The 21,842-nt window shown below is 32.5% G+C and overlaps 11 protein-coding genes across 11 annotated transcripts; 4 read left to right on the top strand and 7 right to left on the bottom strand.

Moving 5' to 3' along the window:
- Positions 1–1,309: 1,309 nt before the first annotated feature.
- Positions 1,310–2,256, bottom strand: NAEGRDRAFT_56166 (uncharacterized protein). Its single transcript, XM_002677105.1, has one exon. The coding sequence runs from the start codon at positions 2,231–2,233 to the stop codon at positions 1,331–1,333; it is 903 nt and encodes a 300-aa protein (XP_002677151.1). The 5' UTR covers positions 2,234–2,256; the 3' UTR covers positions 1,310–1,330.
- Positions 2,257–3,535: 1,279 nt separating this feature from the next.
- On the top strand, positions 3,536–5,038 carry NAEGRDRAFT_49176 (uncharacterized protein; the record flags this gene model as incomplete). Its single annotated transcript, XM_002677217.1, has 1 exon — positions 3,536–5,038. The coding sequence occupies one exon, from the start codon at positions 3,536–3,538 to the stop codon at positions 5,036–5,038; it is 1,503 nt and encodes a 500-aa protein (XP_002677263.1).
- Positions 5,039–5,279: 241 nt separating this feature from the next.
- NAEGRDRAFT_67721 (uncharacterized protein) lies at positions 5,280–5,647 on the top strand (the record flags this gene model as incomplete). The annotated part of the gene is made up of 2 exons (XM_002677216.1): positions 5,280–5,349; positions 5,394–5,647. 2 exons carry the CDS (start codon positions 5,280–5,282, stop codon positions 5,645–5,647), a joined length of 324 nt encoding a protein of 107 aa, XP_002677262.1.
- NAEGRDRAFT_58080 (uncharacterized protein) lies at positions 5,639–6,122 on the bottom strand (the record flags this gene model as incomplete). Its single annotated transcript, XM_002677104.1, has 1 exon — positions 5,639–6,122. One exon carries the CDS (start codon positions 6,120–6,122, stop codon positions 5,697–5,699), a length of 426 nt encoding a protein of 141 aa, XP_002677150.1. The 3' UTR covers positions 5,639–5,696.
- Positions 6,123–6,247: 125 nt separating this feature from the next.
- NAEGRDRAFT_79805 (uncharacterized protein) lies at positions 6,248–7,126 on the bottom strand. Its single transcript, XM_002677103.1, has 2 exons — positions 6,831–7,126; positions 6,248–6,728 (listed from the first exon to the last, which is right to left on the bottom strand). The coding sequence occupies exons 1-2, from the start codon at positions 7,101–7,103 to the stop codon at positions 6,411–6,413; spliced, it is 591 nt and encodes a 196-aa protein (XP_002677149.1). The 5' UTR covers positions 7,104–7,126; the 3' UTR covers positions 6,248–6,410.
- Positions 7,127–7,893: 767 nt separating this feature from the next.
- On the top strand, positions 7,894–9,469 carry NAEGRDRAFT_79804 (uncharacterized protein; the record flags this gene model as incomplete). Its single annotated transcript, XM_002677215.1, has 2 exons — positions 7,894–8,375; positions 8,420–9,469. 2 exons carry the CDS (start codon positions 7,894–7,896, stop codon positions 9,447–9,449), a joined length of 1,512 nt encoding a protein of 503 aa, XP_002677261.1. The 3' UTR covers positions 9,450–9,469.
- On the bottom strand, positions 9,435–10,886 carry NAEGRDRAFT_79803 (uncharacterized protein; the record flags this gene model as incomplete). The annotated part of the gene is made up of 1 exon (XM_002677102.1): positions 9,435–10,886. The coding sequence occupies one exon, from the start codon at positions 10,884–10,886 to the stop codon at positions 9,468–9,470; it is 1,419 nt and encodes a 472-aa protein (XP_002677148.1). The 3' UTR covers positions 9,435–9,467.
- Positions 10,887–10,960: 74 nt separating this feature from the next.
- NAEGRDRAFT_79802 (homo-isocitrate dehydrogenase) lies at positions 10,961–12,379 on the bottom strand (the record flags this gene model as incomplete). Its single annotated transcript, XM_002677101.1, has 5 exons — positions 10,961–11,314; positions 11,363–11,851; positions 11,901–12,015; positions 12,057–12,167; positions 12,259–12,379. 5 exons carry the CDS (start codon positions 12,377–12,379, stop codon positions 10,996–10,998), a joined length of 1,155 nt encoding a protein of 384 aa, XP_002677147.1. The 3' UTR covers positions 10,961–10,995.
- Positions 12,380–12,634: 255 nt separating this feature from the next.
- Positions 12,635–17,301, bottom strand: NAEGRDRAFT_79801 (uncharacterized protein; the record flags this gene model as incomplete). The annotated part of the gene is made up of 2 exons (XM_002677100.1): positions 12,635–16,906; positions 16,951–17,301. 2 exons carry the CDS (start codon positions 17,299–17,301, stop codon positions 12,659–12,661), a joined length of 4,599 nt encoding a protein of 1,532 aa, XP_002677146.1. The 3' UTR covers positions 12,635–12,658.
- A 2,215-nt stretch (positions 17,302–19,516) lies between these two features.
- NAEGRDRAFT_79800 (uncharacterized protein) lies at positions 19,517–21,039 on the top strand. The gene is made up of 2 exons (XM_002677214.1): positions 19,517–20,019; positions 20,066–21,039. The coding sequence occupies exons 1-2, from the start codon at positions 19,633–19,635 to the stop codon at positions 20,834–20,836; spliced, it is 1,158 nt and encodes a 385-aa protein (XP_002677260.1). The 5' UTR covers positions 19,517–19,632; the 3' UTR covers positions 20,837–21,039.
- Positions 21,040–21,184: 145 nt separating this feature from the next.
- Positions 21,185–21,705, bottom strand: NAEGRDRAFT_55776 (uncharacterized protein). Its single transcript, XM_002677099.1, has one exon. It carries the CDS (start codon positions 21,684–21,686, stop codon positions 21,231–21,233), a length of 456 nt encoding a protein of 151 aa, XP_002677145.1. The 5' UTR covers positions 21,687–21,705; the 3' UTR covers positions 21,185–21,230.
- Positions 21,706–21,842: the final 137 nt, after the last annotated feature.

Genomic DNA, 21,842 nt, shown 5'->3' with positions numbered 1-21,842 from the left:
CTTAGAGAATGGTATTCAAGTTATTCTTAAGGAAATCAATGATGGTGCTGCTCAAGCTGGTTTAGATCGTATTCGTAAAGTTTTCCAATCCAAAGTTGATAGAAAGAGAATGACAAAGGAACAATTTGATAAGATCATGTCACAACTCAAAGCTCAAACTACTTTTGAAAACTTTGACAAGTTAGATATGGTTATTGAAGCTGTTTTGGAAATTGTTGAATTGAAACAAAATATCTTTGCTGATTTGGAAAAGCACTGTTCACCAAATTGTATTTTAGCTACTAATACCAGTACTATTGATTTGAATAGAATTTCAGATAAGATGACAAATAAGAAGAATAGAGAACGTGTTATTGGTCTTCACTATTTCACTCCAGCTCACGTTATGCCACTTTTGGAAATTATTAGAACTGAACATAATACTTCAAATGTTTTGAATGCTTCTTTATCATTTGCCAAACAAGTTAAAAAGACTCCAGTTGTTGTTCTCAATGCTGTTGGTTTTGCTGTTAATAGAATCTTCTGGCCGTAAGTAATTTCATTCTTTCAAATGTGAATATCTTAATATTTTAATATTAATAATAATTATATGAATCATTGACAGATATGGTATTGCTGCTCAATATCTCATTGAAAGAGGTGTTCATCCATATCAATTAGATAAGGCTATTAATCAAACTGCTATGCGTGTTGGTTTCTTCAATATGGCTGATATGTGTAAGTTTTCACTAATTTAAATTCTTTATAGAGTTTACAACAATATTTAAACAGCTGGTGTTGATGTATTGAACTATGCTTCAGGATCAATTGGAGGAGCTTATAAGGATAGAGCCAGAGGATCACCTCTTTTGAAACTCATGATTGATTCAAAGAGATTGGGAGAAAAGACAAGTCTAGGATTCTATAAGTATGATTCAACTGGTAAGAGAAGCCCAGATCTTGAAGGTTTGGAAGTTTTATTAACTCAAGCAAGAAAGTTAGCTGGTAATCCAAGCAAATTGAATTATTCTGATAAGGAAATTGCTGAAGCTTGTCTTTTCAATGCTGTTAATGAAGCTTGTAGAGTAATTGAAGAAAAACTTGTTTTCAGAGTTAGTGACATTGATGTTGCCAGTGTTATGGGAATGGGATTCATGCATTTCTATGGAGGTTTGATGAAGTGGGCTGATGAATATGGTGCTAAATATATTCATGACCAATTAACCAAATTCTATCAAGATAGTAATGGTGAAATTGTCTCATTCAAACCATGTAAATATTTAACTGAATGTGCTACTAATAACTTGTCATTGTACTCTGCTGATGCTCAATTAATGAAATAAATTATTTATTACTTTTTTGTTAATTCAAACATTAATATAGAAGCTGCATGACTAACGGAAATGGAATCTAAATTATTCTTCATTGGAATGTAAATACCTTCATATTGATTTTCTAATTGTGGTAAAAGAATTGATTTAAAATCATCATCACAAAATCCATGATGTTCATTTCCAATAATTAAACATACATCTCCTTCATTAGAATCATTCAAATTTTGAATTGGAGTTTTCCTATCTGTTGAAGCATCAGCAATTAATGATTTTTTACATTTCAATTGATCATAAATAATTGTTTTATAATCTTTCAAAGGTAAATGAAAAACTGGAATATTTAAAATATAATTTCTACTTGATCTAATTGATCGTTCAGTAAAAGGTGAAACACAATCTTCACTCAAGAAAATTGCTTTAATATCAAATCCAAAACTCATTCTAATAATTGACCCTAAATTATTTGGATCACTCACTTTATAACAATAAATATAAACATTCCTCTTCTTCTTATTTTCAAATAATTTAAAAGGATTATAATTATCATAAACTGCACAATATCCATCATTACTAACAATATCTCCACAAATATGATTAATTAAATTATCATTAGTTTGATAATATTGAATATCATTAGATTTGAATTTAATTTCGGATTGTTCCGAGCTATAAAACAACCATTTAGGTTCAATTTTATACTTTTCGGAAGCTTCTCTAATAATCTTTGATCCATTCATCAACATTGGAAGAGATTTATATTGAATTCCTTCTTCTCCTTTAAAAACTTGAGGTTGATCAAAGGTAAAACATTTTTTAAAGTTTTTAGAATATTTCGTCCTAATCTTAATACATTCCTTGATAATTGGATTCACTTTACTCGATATTATCAGAGGCTTTAATTGAGACGAAACATTAACCATTCCAACAAGATGATTTCACCAAGTCTATTTTTTTTTTTAAATTGAATAAAAAATGTTGATCATTCATTTATGATTTCCTGCCATTTTCTTTTGGAAATGAGAAAGATTGTCTGATAATCCCTGCAGGAAACATCAAGATAATTGAGTTGCAACCAAAGGATAGCTGACACTGTTGTTGTAATACTTTACAACTAGTTTTTGAAGAGCTAGAATAGTACTTTAACCCTTTTAAAGCAACACACAATTCAGCACTTTATTAAAATTGATTGGTATGGCTCACTTAATAATTGGAGTTTTCATTATTTGAGTTCCTTAAATAATTTCTTTCTTTCTCATTAACTGGATTATTGATTAACAAACTGGATCAGAAGACGGGGGTAAATAATGCGAAATTCCAATTTGTAAGTTATCAACAGTTGTGGATTGATACATGAAGGTCAAATCTTTCCCAGTATTGAGCTATAATATTAAAATTTAAATCATCAAAGTATTTTACATAAGATTCGTGAAGGTTTGGATTAATAATATTGACAAATCATCTTGTTTCCAAATATTGTTGTTTGTTGTTGGCAAAGTTTTTTTAACAATAAAATTAATAAAAAATATTCGAGGTATGTCTTCATGGTCTTTGCCGGTTTTTGCTGATGATTGATGATCAAATATTTGTTATGTGTTTTACTGTACAATAGTAAATGATATCAGACGTACAATTAGGAGTGTTTGCCAATTTCATGGGTGTTATGATCATGGTCTTGTTGGTCATTTATCACTATGTTACCGCTTCCAGAGAGGTATGTTTTTAGTAGTACTCTATAATATTAAACAATGATGATGACCACGATGGATACTTTTAATATAATTAACAATGAACGGATTGATTTTGTGGATTAATAATAATGATGAATAATATTAATATTATTTTGGACAAATAGGATTAATTTTGTTTTTTGAATAACGATTTGCGTAGCGAACATAATATTATACAAAGAGGAAAGGCTTTTATTCCCATTTGCTTTCATCCCACCACCTTTTCTCTGTATTATTAATTTGCCTTGCTTACTACCCTCACCAATATCTTCTTAATAAAAAACCAAATAGTTAATAATAATAACATTAATTTAAGATCTTGGAAAAGCAAAGAATGATGAGCCTCTATGAATATCATCATCACTCCAATAACTTGAATCGAAACTGTGTGATGATTGAGGACTAGAGATGTGTAACGATAATCTGCCACCTTATCGTAGTACTGTGTTATTTCATCATTAAAAAAAGCCTAAATTTTATTCAAGACCTTAAAAGATGAAGAAGAAGGAGTTTAAAGGCTTGGATCTGATATCCTACGATGTAGATATGAATGTAAACGAATTAACCTCATTAGCAAATAGGATTATTGAAACGAGAGGAAAGGCTCCTAATAAAACCAAGAATGTTCCTTCAGTCCTCAATCAAATTGAAGCTCCCGATAATCAATTAAATCAAGAAATGTATAATGAAATTATAAAGAAAGTAAAACAAGTACTACCATCATCAAGTGAATCGAGTACAAGAGGAAGCTCAAGTCAAGGAAGTAGCAAACTTCCCCTAGTTGCTCAAATGGGAGGAAGACAAAGGAAAGAAGTGGATACATTACTAGATGATTCAACTGTAGCAAGTATTCCTATGAATAAGGGATTTAAAGAATCAACTCTTTTGGAACAATCTCCCGAAACTTTAGAAAAATGTTTTAGAGATGAATATGCTGCTAGATATTTGGAACGATTAGGAATTTCAGTTACACAAAGGAATTTGAAAATAGTGCATAATATTTTACCAATTTCTAATTGTGTAGCCCACAAACATAGAACTCAAAACAATGAATTATATTTGACATTTTCTCCATCTCCATTATTAGCAAAAAATCAACCAGTATCTGCAATAACAGCCACTGGAGGTGCTACATCATCAAAAACAGATTATGAATACAGAGTTATGGAAATAATGTCAAAGGAAATGAAAAGACTTAATTTTGATCCTTTATTCGAAAGAATTAAAAGGAAAAAGAAATTAAAAGAACTGGAACAAAGTGAGGAAGATGAACAAAGTGCTGATAACGAAAAATCAGAAACAACCCCAAAAAAGACTGGAGTAGTTACTGATGAAGGAAAATTAGCAGTTCCCAAATTTGATGAGTACAAAAAATATATTTATCCTTACAATTTGATAAGAGAAAAATTCATGTTGGATGGAGATGATAAAGAGCTAGAGATTTCTATACATGAATTGAGAAAAGTTGATAAGGAGAAATATAAGCAAAACAGAATCGAGAGGAGAGCTAACGCAACCTCAGAAAATACTAATGTAACAAATATAACAGTCAACACGACTAACATTCAAAATAATCAGAACAGTACTTTACAAACAACACAAACTTCAACTTTAAAATCCACTCTAAAGAGGGCAACAAGTAAGAAAGAGAATAGAATCTCAAAGTCAAACATTCCTCCAAGAAGTAGATCCGTAATGTCAAAGATTAGTAAGAGAGAAGAGGATATATCTTATTCAATTATTGATCCCCATACATTTGATGAAAGAGAGTTGGAGAAGATGCCTCATTTATCATCCTTTGAAATTGTAGAATTACAAAACTCATTCTTTGAAGAATTTCCATTTGATAAATGGAATTGGATTTCAGACAAGCAAAAACATTCGATAGCAAAAGATTTAACAGACATTAAGCTTACAGCATTTATCAAAGTTTTTATTGAATACTGCTACTGGGCTTTCTTAAAAGAATTTGCAAAAGATCAAAATCATGATAGGTAAGTTTCAAGAACATTTCTGGAGGAAATTAACTGGACCAATCAGAGAGGATTTGGACAAACGGCTGTTAGGAGCTTATTCGACACTTATGGATGATTTGATAAAATACAGAACTAACAGAATGAAACTGACAACAAATCATCCAATAATATTGCTGTGTATAAGAGTAACAACAGAGAGTACATTTAGAATCTGTTATCAAGGATTTGGAAAAACCAAGTACTTTTCAATTTTTTGTAACAAAATGTCTTCTCTAGTGTCGTATCTGTTTGATCCAGAATCAGATGTACTAAGCAAACTTCCACCAATAGAATGTAAGTATTAATCAATAATATTCAAATAATTTACATTGATTTAGCGAGCATTAAAGAAAGAAAGATTGTAGAAAAGTTGACAAGATTATCAAGAAAGAATGAATTGTCTACAACCAAGAGCAGAGCCAATACAGTTTCTCCAGTCATGACCAATGTTTTAATGACATCACCACTCAGAGATAAGAATATGGACTTTGCAGAAAATGTTTCTAAAAAGCTGATTAGATTGGTTGGAAATATATTCAGTGATGAGATGCGAACTAAATTGATGAATGTTTACATGAAGAAATTTAAATAATTAATTTTTAATTTATAAATCGCCCTATATTGCTAATATTTGATCATATTTACTTTTGTTCAAGATGTTCATATTTATATCCGAAGATGTCAGCACGGCCAATGATTTCACCTCCACGATACAAAATATAACCGGCAACGAGAGCAGTAGCAAAAGCAGCCAATTCACCAACAGTGATTTCACCTGGCTTGCTGAGGAGTTCTCTGAAGTAAGAAAATTCCTTCTTGAATTGGGTGACTTTGTGTGGGAAAGCGGCAGCAGTGAGTTTAATATATCTTTCTCTAGCTTCTCTTTGGACTCTAGTAATTTCATCAAAAGATTCAAGAGTATTTAATTCACTAACATATTTATCTCCAGCAAATGAATTGATAGAAGTGGCCATAGAACTTTCCATGCCGAGAGCCTTCTTTTCGGTGGCCTTTCCAACCTTTGAGGCAATACGAGAGAAACGCTTCAAAATACTTCTCTTACCCATTTTTTTTTAAATTTAATCACATTACAAAATTCTTTTCTGCCCGCCCAAGTCCTATTGATGCTTGCAGAGAACACAAGCTGGAGGAAGAACAACAGCCTCTTCAAAATTTGGCTTTCTCTTTGATTAAAAGTGCAATATCTTAACTAAAATTTATTTTAAACTTAAATATTTAAGATATTAATGGAAGAACATTAAACATTAATAATTTTCAGAACTAAAGAAACACCCTGTCGTCTTTAATTTGCTTTTTTTTATGCCCTTGTTTCTGGTACAAAATTTAAGCTAGATTTAATTCAATTGTGGATATTCAACAGATTGTTCAATTTGTTGAGAAGCCTTTTCTTCTTCAAGAGTTTCCCAAATTTCGATTTGAGCCATGACTTCATCAGAAGCACAGTAGAAGATCAAACCACATTCGTCGCAAACTGAGAAAGTATTTTCCTTCATAACCCAGAATTGCATATCAGTAGTATGGTAGTCAATATCGTTAGCCTTCCAACATTCACCCAAACAACCAACAACACGTTCTGGTTCACCTCTAGAGGCAACAATAATTGGGTTGAAAAGGGATGATCCAACACCGGATTCAATATCAACAACTTCAGGCTATTTTAAATTCATCATCATTAAATCGTCATCATAAAAATTGAATAAAAATTTTAAGGAAAATGTTAATACAACATGATGATGTCTTTTTCAAAAACTTACAAGGTGATCATCGAAGAGAGTAGGGTCCAACAATTCAGCACGTTCAGAACCAACAGCTCTTTCAAAGACTGTAGGCAAGTTCAACCAATAGTTTTCAAGTTCTGGGTCTTCTTGTGATGGTTGTGGAGTTGGGTTCATTCTAACCTTGATAGCTTCCTTGTCGTATGGTTTGTTGGCGACCTTGTCTTCAGACAAAACAGCCAAAGCGGTGTGGTATGGCTTTTGGTTATATTTGAATGAGGTGAGGGACTTGCTGATAACTCTTCTCAACATTTTTATTTGTGCTTTTTTTATGCTGGTTCTTCATTTTTTGCCCAAAATGGGTTGTTGACTGTTACAATTTTTCAAGCGCCAAACTTGTGCATTAACAAGCATTGGGCCGACGTTTTAAGACGATGACAAACTAAAATTCTCCAATTAGAGATTGTCAAGGTTGAGTCCAACAATACCAATGAACCTATTCAATTCAAACCAAAAACAAAGATATTTCAAAATTACGACAATTGAGCCTTATTACTATGGATAATCATCTTCTGAGATGGGGCAATATTGAATACCCGATGAGATGACATTTTGATCTAAAACAATGATAACGAGATGAGCAACAAGTAATGAACTATTTCCTCGATAAATATTTAAGTCAAGGTGAATAAGTGTCAACGCAATAACATGAAAAATAAGATTGCCAGCATTAAAACTTATTCAAATAAAATACTTATTAAAAAAATAATAAATTGTAATTTTATGAATGTCTCTTCTATCATAACGACCTTAGAGACGATTATTTAAAAATAAATAATAATTAAAAAATAAATGAAAACTAATGAATTTTAATCATTCTGTTTAAATTCAAAATAAATGTTTTTGTTAAAATTAATATCTTAAATATTAATTTCAGATATGGAAGTTCTTTTGGATTGTAACATCCGATTCTAAAATCTTCAAATTTCGTTAATAGAATACTAATAATAACAATCAACGTTTTAATTGTATTGCTTATTCATCACATCTAATTACTTTCTAATTAAAAAGCCATAAATGCTAATTTAACCATCATAAAAAAATGAATCAATTCAGAGTGACTTTCTCTGATGATGAAGCCGAGTTTCATAATCAACCACAACATGCTTTTATTACGGAGGAGGATGATGATGAAGAATTGTTTTTAGGAGAAAAAAAGAATAACCATGGTTACTTTGGAGATGATTTAGAACAGGAAGTACAAGCTGATCCATTGTTTCAAGCCAAGAAGAATGAATTACATCAAAAGAAGAAATTTAATAGATTATTTTGTGTATTTATGATTACTGTATTTCTATTAATTGGATTAGCTTTGGTTTTAGGCTTCTCTTTATATATTCACTTTAAAACATATTTCAATGTTGTAGATAATAACACTAGTTATTGTTCAATTAATTTTAATCAAACTTATCCAATGGATATAGAAAAATATAAAGAATCAAGAAGATTAATTCAAATGAGTTTTGGAATTAAGGAGAAGGAGGCTGTTTATTTGCCATATTCAGAATATCCTTCAGAGATAAGGTATGTATACTTGTTGGTAAAGCATTATTCAAAGAGAATCATAGTTACTTGACTGGTTTTTCAATCCCTGAATATTACAAAGATGATGTGCTCTTATTTTTGACAAATTCCAAATCATTCATTTGCATTATTGGATCTGGACATAATACTAAATACTTTGATCAAATTCCAGTGGAAAACATTTTTGATGAGTCTATTTGTGAGAAATATTTGGCTACCTCTGAGTTTGTAATTCTTGGAAAGAACACTGCTTACAATCCGCTTAACTTAACAATTGAAAACAATGAAGCAATTTTGGCTAAAATTACTGGATCCAGATCTATTAAAGGATCATTTGATAGAGACTCTCTTTACTATGCTTCAGAATTGATATCCAATAGTTTTCAAAAAGTTAAAAACTATCTTTCTCAATCAACAAGTTTACAACAATCTCTTAAGAATACTATTGTGGAGCAATTCTACCAAAGCCTTGAAAATTGCATTTCATCACCATTAAGAAATAGTTGGATTTCAAAGCTTGTTGAAGAGCCAATAACTCATTTATATGGCAGCGGAGACTCACAAACATTCTCTATTGAAGTGACTTACTCTTATTTTAACAATAGATTAACTCTTGCTAGGACATTTGTAGTTGGAAATAATTTCACTTTAGATGGAAGACTTGTATCAACAATAGAGGATAACTTGAAATTAATCAAGTCAAATTTGGTTCACGGATCTCACCCAACACATATCCAAGAATTAATTTCCAATAACACAATGAGATCATTAATTTCATTGGGTGTGATCACTCCAACTCTTTCTAGCGAGGATTTATTCGAAACTATTTATAAGGAGGGACTGTCTAAATATTTTATATCTCAAAATTTATTTGATTGGTTGGATTCTCCTTTGGTTGTAGAACAATTTGAATCAGAAATGATTGTGGGAGTAGATCTTAGTATTATTATTCCTGGTAAAGCAGATCCAGTTTGGCAAAATATTGATATTGACCCTAAACTCAATTCAATTAATTATAAGGACACCTTTATTGTAACTACAGACAAAGCATTGCAAATTGACAAGAATTTTTAATTAAAATATTATTTACATTTACTTAGAAGAACCTGCACTCTTTGGGTTACTTGCGCTTCTTGTCTTCTTTTTCTTTTTACGATTAGCAAAATCTTCTCTAGCTTTGTAGCACTTGAAAGCCATTTTGATAACATCAGCAGACATTTGAATCTTCTTTTCTGCATCATCCTTCTCTTTTGCCTTTGTTGTAGCATCTACATCTTCTTGAACTTGCTTATCTTGAGTTTCTAACTCAAACTTTTCCTCGAGCCTTTTAAGCTTTTCTATTTGTTCTTCTCTCATGGCTTCCCATTGAATAATCTTGGATCTTAATTCTTCTGATTCCTTTTCATATTTCTCTCTCCAGTATTCACCCTTTCTTTTTAATTCATCTGTTTTCTTTTCTAAAAAGTTTTTAATCTGAGAAAACACATTCTTCTCCACTTCTAACTCTATGTTTTTAGATCGAGATTCTGATTCAAGTTTGTGGAGAGTGCTTGCTTCTCTTCTTCTTCTCGATTCGTGAGAAGCTTCCTCTGTTGCCTTTGTCTTTGAATCTTCATCTGCAGTGAGCTTCTTCAACTTTCTCAACTTGTTAAGTAATGTATTCACCTTTGTACTTCTGTCATCAACTTCAGTCTTCTTTAATTCTTTTTCTTTGATTACTTCAATCTTTAGCTTATTGACTTGTTCTAAAGTTTTACTTTCAATTTCTGTGATGTGTTGTAAATATTGTTTCTTTTCTTTTTCTTCAGCAACTTTCTTCATAAATGATTCATATGGTACATCAGGAATAATACTTTGTGGTACTGAGACTGTTTCACTTTCTTCTTCGTCATTTTCTTCAACAACAGTAGAGTAGTTAAGACCTCTATTTTTAGGAATAGTTGATTTGGCTTGAGGAGGAATCAATCCAGCTTGAATTTCTCTCAGAAGAGTCACGAATATTGTTTGAATTTCATGTCTTTCAGATTGAATTTTCTTCCAATTTTCCAATTCATTTGGTGTTTCTTTCAAATTTCTACACAACTTTTTAGTGTTATCTTTTAACTTTCTTTGAATCATTTCCAATTCATCTTTAACCTTATTGATTTCCTCCAGTGATTGAGACATGTGATTATCTTGTTTGTTTGCTCTTAAAAAGAATGATAATTGTTCATATCTCTTTCCCAATACTTTTTGATCCTCCAAAATATTAGCTACAGCATTTGTCTCTTGATCGAGAGCATCTTCATCTTCTTCCTTTTCTTGGTCATCACTTCCCATAAATTCCTTGATATCACCCGAGAGTAAATCTAATAATTGCAATTTTTCTAACGTGTCCTCAATAACAGCACTCACTCTAAGGGCATAAATTGGAGAAACTGTATAATCCGAATTACTCTTTGATTTCCAATTTCTTGTAGTGTTCTTCTGTCTTGAAACGTGCTTGTTTGGAGAGGCTGGAGTCGAGAGCATTATTTTCGATTTTTTTATTGTTTTTTTTCTGTAGAAAAATGGCGCCAAATTTTCAAAATCATTGATGGCACAAATAAATTTACATTTTTACTGACATTAGAATTACAATTTAAAGATTCTTAATAATGGCATCAACAAGTGTTTCAGTATTACCTTTTCCTCCTAAATCTGGTGTTGTAACAGTCTTGTCTGGCATGACAACATTGACAGCTCTATCCATACTGTCAGCAATTTCATTCAAATAGGAACATTTTGGATCCTTTTCTTGTAAATGACGTAATAACATTGCACAAGCTCTAATAGTAGCGATTGGATTTGAAATCTTTTTACCAAAAATATCAGGAGCTGAACCATGGACTGGCTCAACAAGAGCAAATGAATCACTCAAATTGGCAGATGCAGTAACACCAAGACCTCCAACGAATGCACTAAATTCACACATGTTATTAATATTTGAATGAAAGGAAAATACTTACGATCCAGCATCACTCAAAATATCACCATACAAATTTGGAGCAACAACTACATCATATTGAGTTGGATCCAAAATCATCTTGTAAACCATTGAGTCAACCAATTGTTCTTCAGTTTTAACTTGTGGATACTTTTTGGAAATTTCCAAACAACTTTCTCTGAATAAACCATCACTTACACTCAAAACGTTTGACTTGTGAACAATGGTAACTTTTGGAGCACCATTCTTATTTCTTTGAACAGCTAATTTGTAAGCAATTTCAGCAATTCTCTTACTTGCTCTTTCAGTAATTAATCTATCAGCAACAGCAGTCTTTTCACCAGTTGTTGGATCGACAGTTAATTTTTCCTTCTTAATATACAAACATTCAGTATTTTCTCTGACAATTAACATATCAATTCCCTTAGCAAGATCTTGACATGGACGAATGTTAGCATAAAGGTCAACCAATTTTCTCATAGCAACAATTGGTGAGCTATATCCTTCGACTCTAAAATATTAATAGTTCAATTATTATTCCAAAGAAATGAAAAACATACTTGTGAGAAGGTGATTGAACACTTCCGAAAATTGCTCCATCGCATTTGTTTTTCAAGGCTTCCACAGTTTCAACTGGTAAACTCTTTCCAGTTTTTTGGAAAGTTTCCCAACCAGCTAAATCACAAATCAATAATAATTTCATATTAAAAACTAACCTTCCAATGGAATGTATTGTAAAGAAAAATCATTTTGCTTAGCCTTGACATTCTTAGCAATGGCAGCATTCATAACTTGAACAGCAGCTGGAACAACTTCCTTTCCAATACCTAAATTAATGAAATATTATTTTTCAATATTTTGAAATTTGAAAAAAAGGGATCCTAGTCAATATTACTATAGATCAATTTTGCAACATACCATCAGCTGGAATAACACCAATGACTTTTGAAAGTAATCTAATTTGTTGTTGATTCAATGCCGAATAATTATTGTTGACCTTCAAGAGGGATCTAACAGCTCTAGTTGATGATGAGAACATTTTTTTGAGTCAAGTAATAGACACCTGGAGTTATTGACTCGATTATTCTCCTGGCTGTTGTTTTGCATCATCAAACTTGATGTAAAGAGTAACAATTCCTTGTTTGTTAAGAACAAATTTGGACTTCTCGCGCTTTTGCAATTTCCCATTTGCTAAAGAGGATTGCCGCCAAGCACAATCTACAAAAAAAATGATGAATCAAATCCCAGCTTTGGTTGTTTTGCTAAACTTGTGAGGAAAGTTTGTTTTAATATATGTGAGGAAAAATTAAGATTTATTCTAGTTGAGTGAGGCTAGATTATTTACGAAATTGGAGGCATTTAGATTTTCACCAACCATGATATCAGGAGCAACAGATCCTTTAGCTTTCTTTTTACGAAGTTTCTTTTCTTCTTTAATTGCTTCATGTAAAAACATTTCAGGTTGTGAAATGTATGATTGCCACAATTCAACAACAATGACTCCTAATGACATTACTCCTAATGCAGCACCAACATCACTGAAGAAGCTCAGAAATGTATAGTCGGAAGACAATTTCACCTGATAACTTTGTGCCATATCAATTTGAATAACATAATTCAAAATGCATTTGTTTCTATTCAAATAATCTAAAACTGAATGAGTTACAGAGGTTGACTGAACAAATACTTGAACATTGGTTATATCTGCATTTCCAAATACTCCACTAGAATATACTGTTGTTACTTTGAGGGTAGCAAATAGATTGTATTGACTACCTGGAGTGAGTGTTAACTTGTTGTTGAGCGATCCCTTTTCCATCGATGAAAAATCCCATCTAATATTAACTGCATTGAAAATGGATCTTCCAAATGCATTAACATCTTTCTCAGTTTTTGTTTTAATCCCTCTCCAAGTTCCACTTTCTGCTAGGAAGTTAAACACATAATTGGCTGTTAATTCATTGGAATTTGCTAGAACATCTTTAGCAAAGAAATCTGATAAATCAATGGTTGCTTCCATATCTAGAATTGGATTATTGGCCGGTACATATTGATTGAAGGATTTTCCAATATAATTCAGTTTACCATTGAAGAAATAATTGGTTCCATCTTCAGTTTTATCACCACTAGTTGGGGATTCACTGGCAAACTTGGAATCTGTTTCATCAGCATAATTATCATGTTGGAAATGGTAAATATGTTTGAAATTATATTCATATTCAGGACGAGTTGCACCACCTGTAGAGGCGTCTGATGCTGATGTTACAGAATAGTTTTGCCATTTGTTGTTCAATTGAATCACATGGTTATAAATCAAAGATTGAGAAGGTGGCATTTCTTTGATACAATTATCATTATACTTGTTCTTAGTAGACTTGCTAGCATCTACACAATGCTTATTCACCATACTACTTGTCCACACCTGAAGTGTACAGTTTTTAATTTGATAACCTCTGGTGGGGTTGAGAGTAAAATTTGTCCAAACATCTGAGCTTTGGAGAATACTGGTCTTTTCGTATGAATAAGCACGAGGACACAAGTTGAGAACTGTATCAGAGAGACTATTTTGTACTTGTTCAAATGTATCATCCATATCAGAGTTTGGGAAATGCTTTTTGTCAGGAACAACAAACATGGAGTATTCGATGTTGAATGAATCAGGTGTAGGAATACCAACATTTTCAAATGATTGAGCTGGAGCATAAGCTTGTCTTGCATAGGAACTTGATAATGTAAGTGGTATCAACACTGTTCCAACTGACATGTCGTTTATGCACTCCACAAAGGCACCCTCATCAAAATCAGATGTGACTGGTTGAGCAAAAAGAATCTCATAAGTTAGAGGCAAGGTATTAGTGATTATAACATTATCTATTTGCACGTATTGCGTATAACTGTAATCACTCACAGAAGGTCTAATCAGCATTCTTGGTCTTCTTTGAGCATAAGTAACTGGATCTGCCTTATATTTTGCAACCATTTCAATAATATTAGTTCCTGATAAATCAGTACCAATAGCAAATTGTTGAATGGTGACATTTGTTCTTTGTAAATTATTGAAAGATTTCAATTCAAATGCAAGGCCAATGGAGAATGAAGGTGGTGATCTTAATTGAAGTATTTGTAAACCGTTTAAATCGGTAACCCCTTCTACATCTAGCATTATTGGTTGTTGCGTGTATGAATCATACAATCCATCAGAATACGAACTACCCGCATAGAATTGGACTTTGAAAGTTCCACTGGTTGGGAATCTACCAATGAAACTTAAATCAATATTCGGATCTGAGCTAGTGATACTCTTTGGTTCTACAAAAATGTAATTGGAATAAGAAGAAACAGATGAAGCAACTACACCAAACCCAGTCATTGGTTGGATTTCTTCAAAATTATCCTCTGCTGCGAGACATAGAATTTGAATATCAAACTTGGATTCACCAACTAGGTCCTTATCAGAATTGAGAGTTTTGATTGTTCTTTTTGTGGCATTTAAATTAACAAAGTACATGGATTGAACGTATTGATCATTTGATTCATCTCCAATATTTAGCTCATAATATTTACCTGTTTGAATGGTTGGGAAAACTGGGCGACCAACATAGACTCTTACAGGAATATTTAAGCATTTAGTTGCTAAAAAGTCTGGTCCACTTGTGTATGGTTGCAGATAATCTTTTCCAGACATTAGATCAGAGAAAATATCTCTTCCAAATAGATAGCCCTTTGGAGTCAATTGACACATGTACTTGTTGTTATTAAAGGAAAGACTAGGCACTTGATTGTAGAAGGTATCACCAAGACATTGAGAACAAAGACTCTCTTTGAAATCAGACTGAGCTCCAAAAAATCCTACGATTTGCTTTTCTCCAAGATATGAAGCTTTGTAATAACATGGTTTGCTAGCTTTCAAATAAGGAGCACTGATACATGAACCAGATGAAGAACAGAATTTACCACTTGAAGCACAGGATGTTTTCATAAAATTATTAACAAAGTTATTACCAAAAAATAAAGTTGGAAGCAAATTGTCACAATCTACATCTCGAAAGGTATGGGTTGAGTTTGAAAATCCACACTCACAATCGCAAAAGTTATCTCCATATTTAGAGGATGGACAATTCCAGAAACCGTTTAACACCCATTCCAGAGGAAGTGTATTGGGTGAGTTGACCTTCTTGTAATTGATAACCGAATTGACAAAGGTTGAACCTTGTGACTCTACAGATTTGAAATTTTTTGGATTTGTTCTTGTGACAAATAATTTAAGGTATTTCTTTGTAGCTCCATTAGCAGAGATTGTTGGAGATTCAATGTTTGTTACTTGCACAATTTCAGACAAACCAGTTACACCAAAAATTATCAAATTAAAGCTATTAGATTCAAAACTAAATGTGCTAGGTACTTGGGCATAGAAAAAATCAGAAGTATCAACTATCATATCCGCAATGATTTGAATATCAACATTGAATATCCATTCCTTTAAATTTTTGGATGGATTTGAATACAAAGTTGTTAGATCTGTAACATCGGATTCGTATTGATCACACTGAATAGTATTTTCAGTGTAGATAAAGTTATTGACATAGCTAATCAGGAAGGACCATTCTAGAAAAGATGATGGTGTCATTCCCTTTTCTGAATATCGTTTGGCCACATCAATACTAGCCCCACCAATACTTGTTCTTGACATGAATTCATATAACTGTTGAGTGTTAAATTTAGAATTCAAGTAAATCATATTATAATTAATACCATCAGATGAAATCTCACTCGTAGTTCCAGTACCTTCATAACTTGTTATTGGAACTAACCAAGTAGAATTTTGAGTCACAAAATAGGTTTCAGCATGGGATTGATATTCTTTCTTAATATATGTTTGTCCATCTACACCAACCGTACTGATCAGATCCAAAACACCACTATTCAATAAACCAATTTGAATCTGACATGGTTTAATATGAGACATGTCATCAACAAATCTCAAGTACAAATGAACAGTATTATTATAAAATACTGAATCACCAGAATCAAATACACCATTCACTAAATATAAAATCTTCAAAGGATCTGATACTTTTGATGATAACATATTCAAACTTTGTTGCTTGGTTGTGAACACACTCTGTGATGCATTAGCACCTCTTACAATTTGCACAGATGTAAAAGGAGGAGTGAGGGCAGGACTAAAACTATTCAATTTAACAGTGGCCTTTCCATTAATTGATTTGGTAACTGGAACTACAGAAGATGAATCCTCAGCTTTTCTACGAGATGAAAACACCTTCTCATAACCAAAATTATCGTAAATATCAATTCTTTGAAGAGAAGGACCATATTCCCTCCTTTCATAAAATGTAATATTTTTCCTAATACTCAATTGTAAAGTTGGAATGTCCATATATTTTGTATCGGTTGTTCTGAAATAGTTCAATGCTAAAATATTTCCAGTAGTTTGAGTACGTTGATCTATAATCAATAAGTATAATTTGTATGCAATTAGAATGACAACAACTATCCTCATTACAGTTGTTGCCATAGCTCCAATAAATGTCTTCTTTCTTAATCCCTAACAGGTGTCATAATGAAAAATACTCATAAGATTAAACTTACTGGCCCATCAACACTTTCTCCAACTGAATCCAAAAAATCAACAGCCTTACCAAAGCATTTAACTGCCTTCTTTTTGAGTTTTTTCTTCTTTTTTAATTTTTTCAGGGCTGGATCTACATTACTGCTATTTTCACTATCTGATTTATCACTTCCACTATCTTTCTTTTTCTTCTTATTCGAATCTCCCTTCTTGTCATTCTCCATCTTGATATTTTCCTCCAAATTTACAAAATGATTTAACATTACATCCTGACCTGGTAATTGTTGAAATATCTGCTCAGTTGTAGTAGTAGTTGTAATGTAAACATCTTGTTGTGGTTGTTGTTGATACTCAACTCTTGGGGACGACATATTTTCGGGAATAACAATTTCAACCCTTTCAGTATTTACACTTATTCTCTGTGGATCAAGGATATTATTTTCCATACAAAATAGCTGCTCAATATATATTTGAAACTAATGCTATTGCAGTCAGTGATGGATTTTTTTCAATTTAATGATATTTAGAATAAAAAGTTGTACTAAAATCTTGGCGGGAAATAAAGAGGTGTTGTTGAATCCTCACGCTAAGTGATGAAGAAATTGATGGGACATGATGCAAATCTCTTAACAATTAAATTTATCAAATACCTGTTCATCAATTATTGTACTGCTTTTCTCTAACCATTGCATAAAAAGGAGTGATGACAGAAACATTCCGATTTTTCAATCCTAGGTGGTTTTCTCATGTTTTTTTATTGTGATTTGGAAAGGTGAAAGTTGACTTAAATTGCAGTCAATCTGTTGGCTTATTGAAAATGTAAACAAAATAATGGTGGCAGCAAAACAGCTCCCCCATCAGAGATGAAACCAAGAGAAAATGTGATCCAATACCAAAGACTCTCTAATCTGTATCCTCCAAAACCAATAATTTCAACATTGTATAAATGGATTAATTTCGAAATGGTTCCTGTTTGGTATGGTGTGATATCTTAATTTAATGGAAGGTTTTGAGATATAGTTGGCTTAGAACATGCATAACGAAAATGGTTTGCTTCTTGATGTGCTTTGAAGCTAACTTCCAATGAAACAAGAATCATGAATTGGAAACAGATGACAACTTTGGAATAATCTTTACTGACGTCCATAAACCATCTTGAATAATTTGAAGAATTAAACTTAATATTTTCCCTAATAACGTAGATTGGTATTTGTTTTGAATTGGAAATGTTGAACATCCCTACCAATACACAAATTGACAATTTCTTTCAATCAGTAGATAAGAAATTCATATTTTAATTAGCAGAAGAGATTCATTCAAATTGCATTTTAAATCACTGTAATTGTTGGAGTTGAGATGCAGAATAAATTAATACACTGAGTTAGATCACTGAGTTTGTTAGATCAACATTGTATACAATTTACAATACACCATTTAAGGGCTCTTTCCAGGTAATTTTGGGAATTTTTAAATGAGATTTTTTTTGTATAAATTGATCAAACATCCTTAATTGATTCAAATGTGTTGAAGCAGATCCAAATAAATTGAAATCAATCTTGTTATGCAAAACTGTAATAAAAAGACTATTTTTGTATTAATCGAGACTAAACCTCTAATTATTGCATTTTGATACAAAACAAACTCAATCTCTTACATTATAAAAATAGAAGGCAAATGAAACATCCAAAAGAAACAATATATCATATTGTCAGAGATGATTGTATAACTTTAACAAACCTTCTTTGTAAGTTGTAGTATTCAAATGTGTTGAAGGAGAATTTTTGCTCCTTTTTCAAAAACCTTGCGAAGTCCCGTTTGCGTACGGTATTTTTTCGAGATAAGGAAAGAGTGGTCTGCAAATTAACGCATAACACCGATATTATTTGATTCGGCTTCACTTCAATTAATTTAATGAGCAAATATCTGCAGTTGGTAAATGAAATGATAACACTACAGTGTAAATGAAATGATAACGCTGTAGATGATGAAATAACTGATACAATGAATAGATAGTGGATGATGGGTAGTGGGTGACATGTTTGTTTCACAATAGATCTGATAAATCTTTGGGTTTAGATGTTCAATCACTGTAGATGATCTTCTCCTCATTGTAAAATCAAATATCTAACGTGTATAGAATAATATAGTCATTCAAACTCCAACAAGTAACCCACATCGTTTCGGATTATGCAAAATGCCTTTGAATGGGCCACTTCAATTATTGTCAATCTCCACAAAGGAAATGAGTATATTATATTATTCCTACATAATGCAGGCAATTAGCACAATTAAACTGTGACAATATCTGTAGGATTTGGTTTTATTGCGCCAACACATGCTTTTTTCGACCCATCACTCAACATTCCCTAACTCTTTTGGTAGCATTGATGTATTCAGAATTGTAAATTAAAGAATCCATTCCCGTCGATATTCAAGCTCTATGCGATCAGCAGCATTTCTTTATGACCAAGCATGCAAACAATCAGCCCGAAGAGAAAAACTGAATCAGACTGATTGATCGTGGGAAAGATTGCCGCTCACTTCAAAACGAGCCACTCCATCGTGCAACATAAAATTGAAGACAAAAAAAACAATCAAACCGCCAAATCAGATTTTGAATCAAAAAACTGATTACCTTCAAATAACTAGTAATATTAAATACCCGCGCATTCCCTTCGTCGTCTCTCAAATAGTTATCTACAATGTCTAGTAGTGCATTACCACCACCACCACCTGATTGTTTTCATGGTCTCTCTTATTCATTCCCAAAGATGACACCAGTGATGAACGTTGTTGCTCCTCCTCTTTCATTGCAACCTAATCTTCAACCTTCATTGGTCAATATTAAATCCTCCTCAACATTGAATCCAATTCTTACTCCTACAATACCAAATCCTCTCACAATCAATCCACATCCACTTCTTCCCGTACCAACTGCTAATAGTGTTCTCATTCAAACAACTTCTCAACATCATCACGAAGAAAAGGCATCAGCAGCAATTACCCACGCTCATCAAAGTGTCAATGGAAATGTTAAGCAATGTGCAAACTTTAAATGTGGTACCACCAAAACACCACTCTGGAGAAAAGTAAGTAATAATTTCAATATTTTCATTTACAGTAATGTAATAATAGGGCTGGTGTATTGAAGAAGCAAGTCCAAAGAATAACTTTAAAGCCAAGACAGTTTTCTTATGTAACAAGTGTGGTCTTCATTATAGAAAAGGTCACTATTGTAAAGAATGTTTAGAAATTTTCAAAGAAAGTGATATGAGAAATGAAAAGCAATTCTGGCTCATTTGCACTAACTGCAATCAATGGATCCATAAAAAGTGCATGAAAAACCCACATAATGAATCTGGTAGTTATACTTGTTGCGAATGTCAAGAAAATCCAAACCGTACAGTTAATAACAAACGTAAAAAGACAAAGAAGTCCAAACAATCTTCAGATGAAGAAGAAGAAGAAATTGTGACAAGTCCATCAACAACTGAATCAACTCCAAAGAGAAGAGTAGTTGAACATTTCCCAAGTGAAAAGATTCCAGTTATTTCATCCAACGCAACTCCTCAATCCCCAACAACAAGTATTCCATCACCAAATCAATCAACTAACTCCCCTTCCATGCCATTCAAAAAGAGGCTAAAGAATCAACCACCATCCCCAATCAATATGCAAAACTTGTCTCCAAAAGTAGCTGGATCAATGGCTAGAATTTATTCAAAGATTGATGGTTATACAACTGAAACATCCTCACCAACAACTTCAGAAACAGAAGATGTTGATTATTCTCTTGCCTTTTCTCCAATGACTGGGCAACAACCTGGTGTTTTCTATTTCCATCAACCAATCGAATCAAAGTCTGCTATTGATGTTTTGGCTTCGATTTGTGAACAATTACAATAATTGAACAATTCAATCATCAATTACCACAATTTTAAAGTGTATAGTGTGACACGACTAAGAATACGATGTTAACTGAGAGAGTGACAGTTCATCAAACCTAAGAGTTTATTCATACATTTTCAAAACACTTTTCTAATCAACAAACAATTTTGCCGGCCCTCCTTGTACAAATCACAAAACAATAAACAACAAAACAATTTTCCTTTAAAAACTCATTTTGATCTTAAAAATTTAAAGAAGGATTGAGGATTAATTCGATCAATAATTAAACAATTTCAATATTGTAAATTTTACTAGTTATCCTATCTACCGAACCAAAAATCCACGACAAGAACAATTTAATATTTTAGAATTTATTTATTTTTTTTATTGAGAGAAAATGAAAATAGACCATTTACAATCTACGACCACGTCTACCACCCTTTCTTCTAGTAGAGTCGTGAGGAATTGGAGTGACATCTTCAATTCTACCAATCTTGATACCAGCACGAGCTAAAGCTCTCAAAGCTGATTGAGCACCTGGACCAGGAGTCTTAGTGAGGACACCACCAGTAGCACGGAGTTTAATGTGGAGAGCATTGATACCCAATTCCTTACATCTGACGACAACGTCTTGAGCGGCAAGCATAGCAGCGTATGGAGAAGCTTCATCTCTGTCAGCCTTGACCTTCATACCACCGGTAACCTTGACAATAGTTTCTTGACCAGACAAGTCAGTGACGTGAACGAAAGTGTTATTGAATGAAGCATAAAGATGAGCAACACCGAAGACAAGTTCGTTTTCACCCTTTCTTGGACCGTAGTAAACTTGTTCAACCTTTTGCTTTCTCTCCTTGGACTTTGGTGGCATTTTGGATTTGCGAGTTTTTTTTTCAACAAATTTTTTAAAGAACAACCAGTTATTTGTTGTTTTACAATGAAAATTTTTTAGAGCGTTATGGATGTGAGATGGTGGAAGCAAGGGAAGGAAAGTTAAAAACAACTTCAGACAAGAAACCTAAAGTAA

This window comes from Naegleria gruberi, assembly GCF_000004985.1.
Source record: "Naegleria gruberi genomic scaffold NAEGRscaffold_24, whole genome shotgun sequence".
NCBI lineage: Eukaryota > Heterolobosea > Eutetramitea > Acrasida > Naegleriidae > Naegleria > Naegleria gruberi.
This window is presented reverse-complemented; position numbering and strand designations above follow the sequence as displayed.

What these genes read in the sequence shown, in the direction of transcription:
- NAEGRDRAFT_56166 (XM_002677105.1), bottom strand. Translation starts at nt 2,233, where the DNA reads ATGGTTAATGTTTCGTCTCAATTAAAGCCTCTGATAATATCGAGTAAA.
- NAEGRDRAFT_79805 (XM_002677103.1), bottom strand. Translation starts at nt 7,103, where the DNA reads ATGTTGAGAAGAGTTATCAGCAAGTCCCTCACCTCATTCAAATATAAC. An exon ending in CTCTCTTCGATGATCACCTT is followed by an intron (nt 6,729 to 6,830) that starts GTAAGTTTTTGA and finishes AATTTAAAATAG; the next exon opens with CCTGAAGTTGTTGATATTGA.
- NAEGRDRAFT_79800 (XM_002677214.1), top strand. Translation starts at nt 19,633, where the DNA reads ATGTCTAGTAGTGCATTACCACCACCACCACCTGATTGTTTTCATGGT. An exon ending in AAACACCACTCTGGAGAAAA is followed by an intron (nt 20,020 to 20,065) that starts GTAAGTAATAAT and finishes ATGTAATAATAG; the next exon opens with GGCTGGTGTATTGAAGAAGC.
- NAEGRDRAFT_55776 (XM_002677099.1), bottom strand. Translation starts at nt 21,686, where the DNA reads ATGCCACCAAAGTCCAAGGAGAGAAAGCAAAAGGTTGAACAAGTTTAC.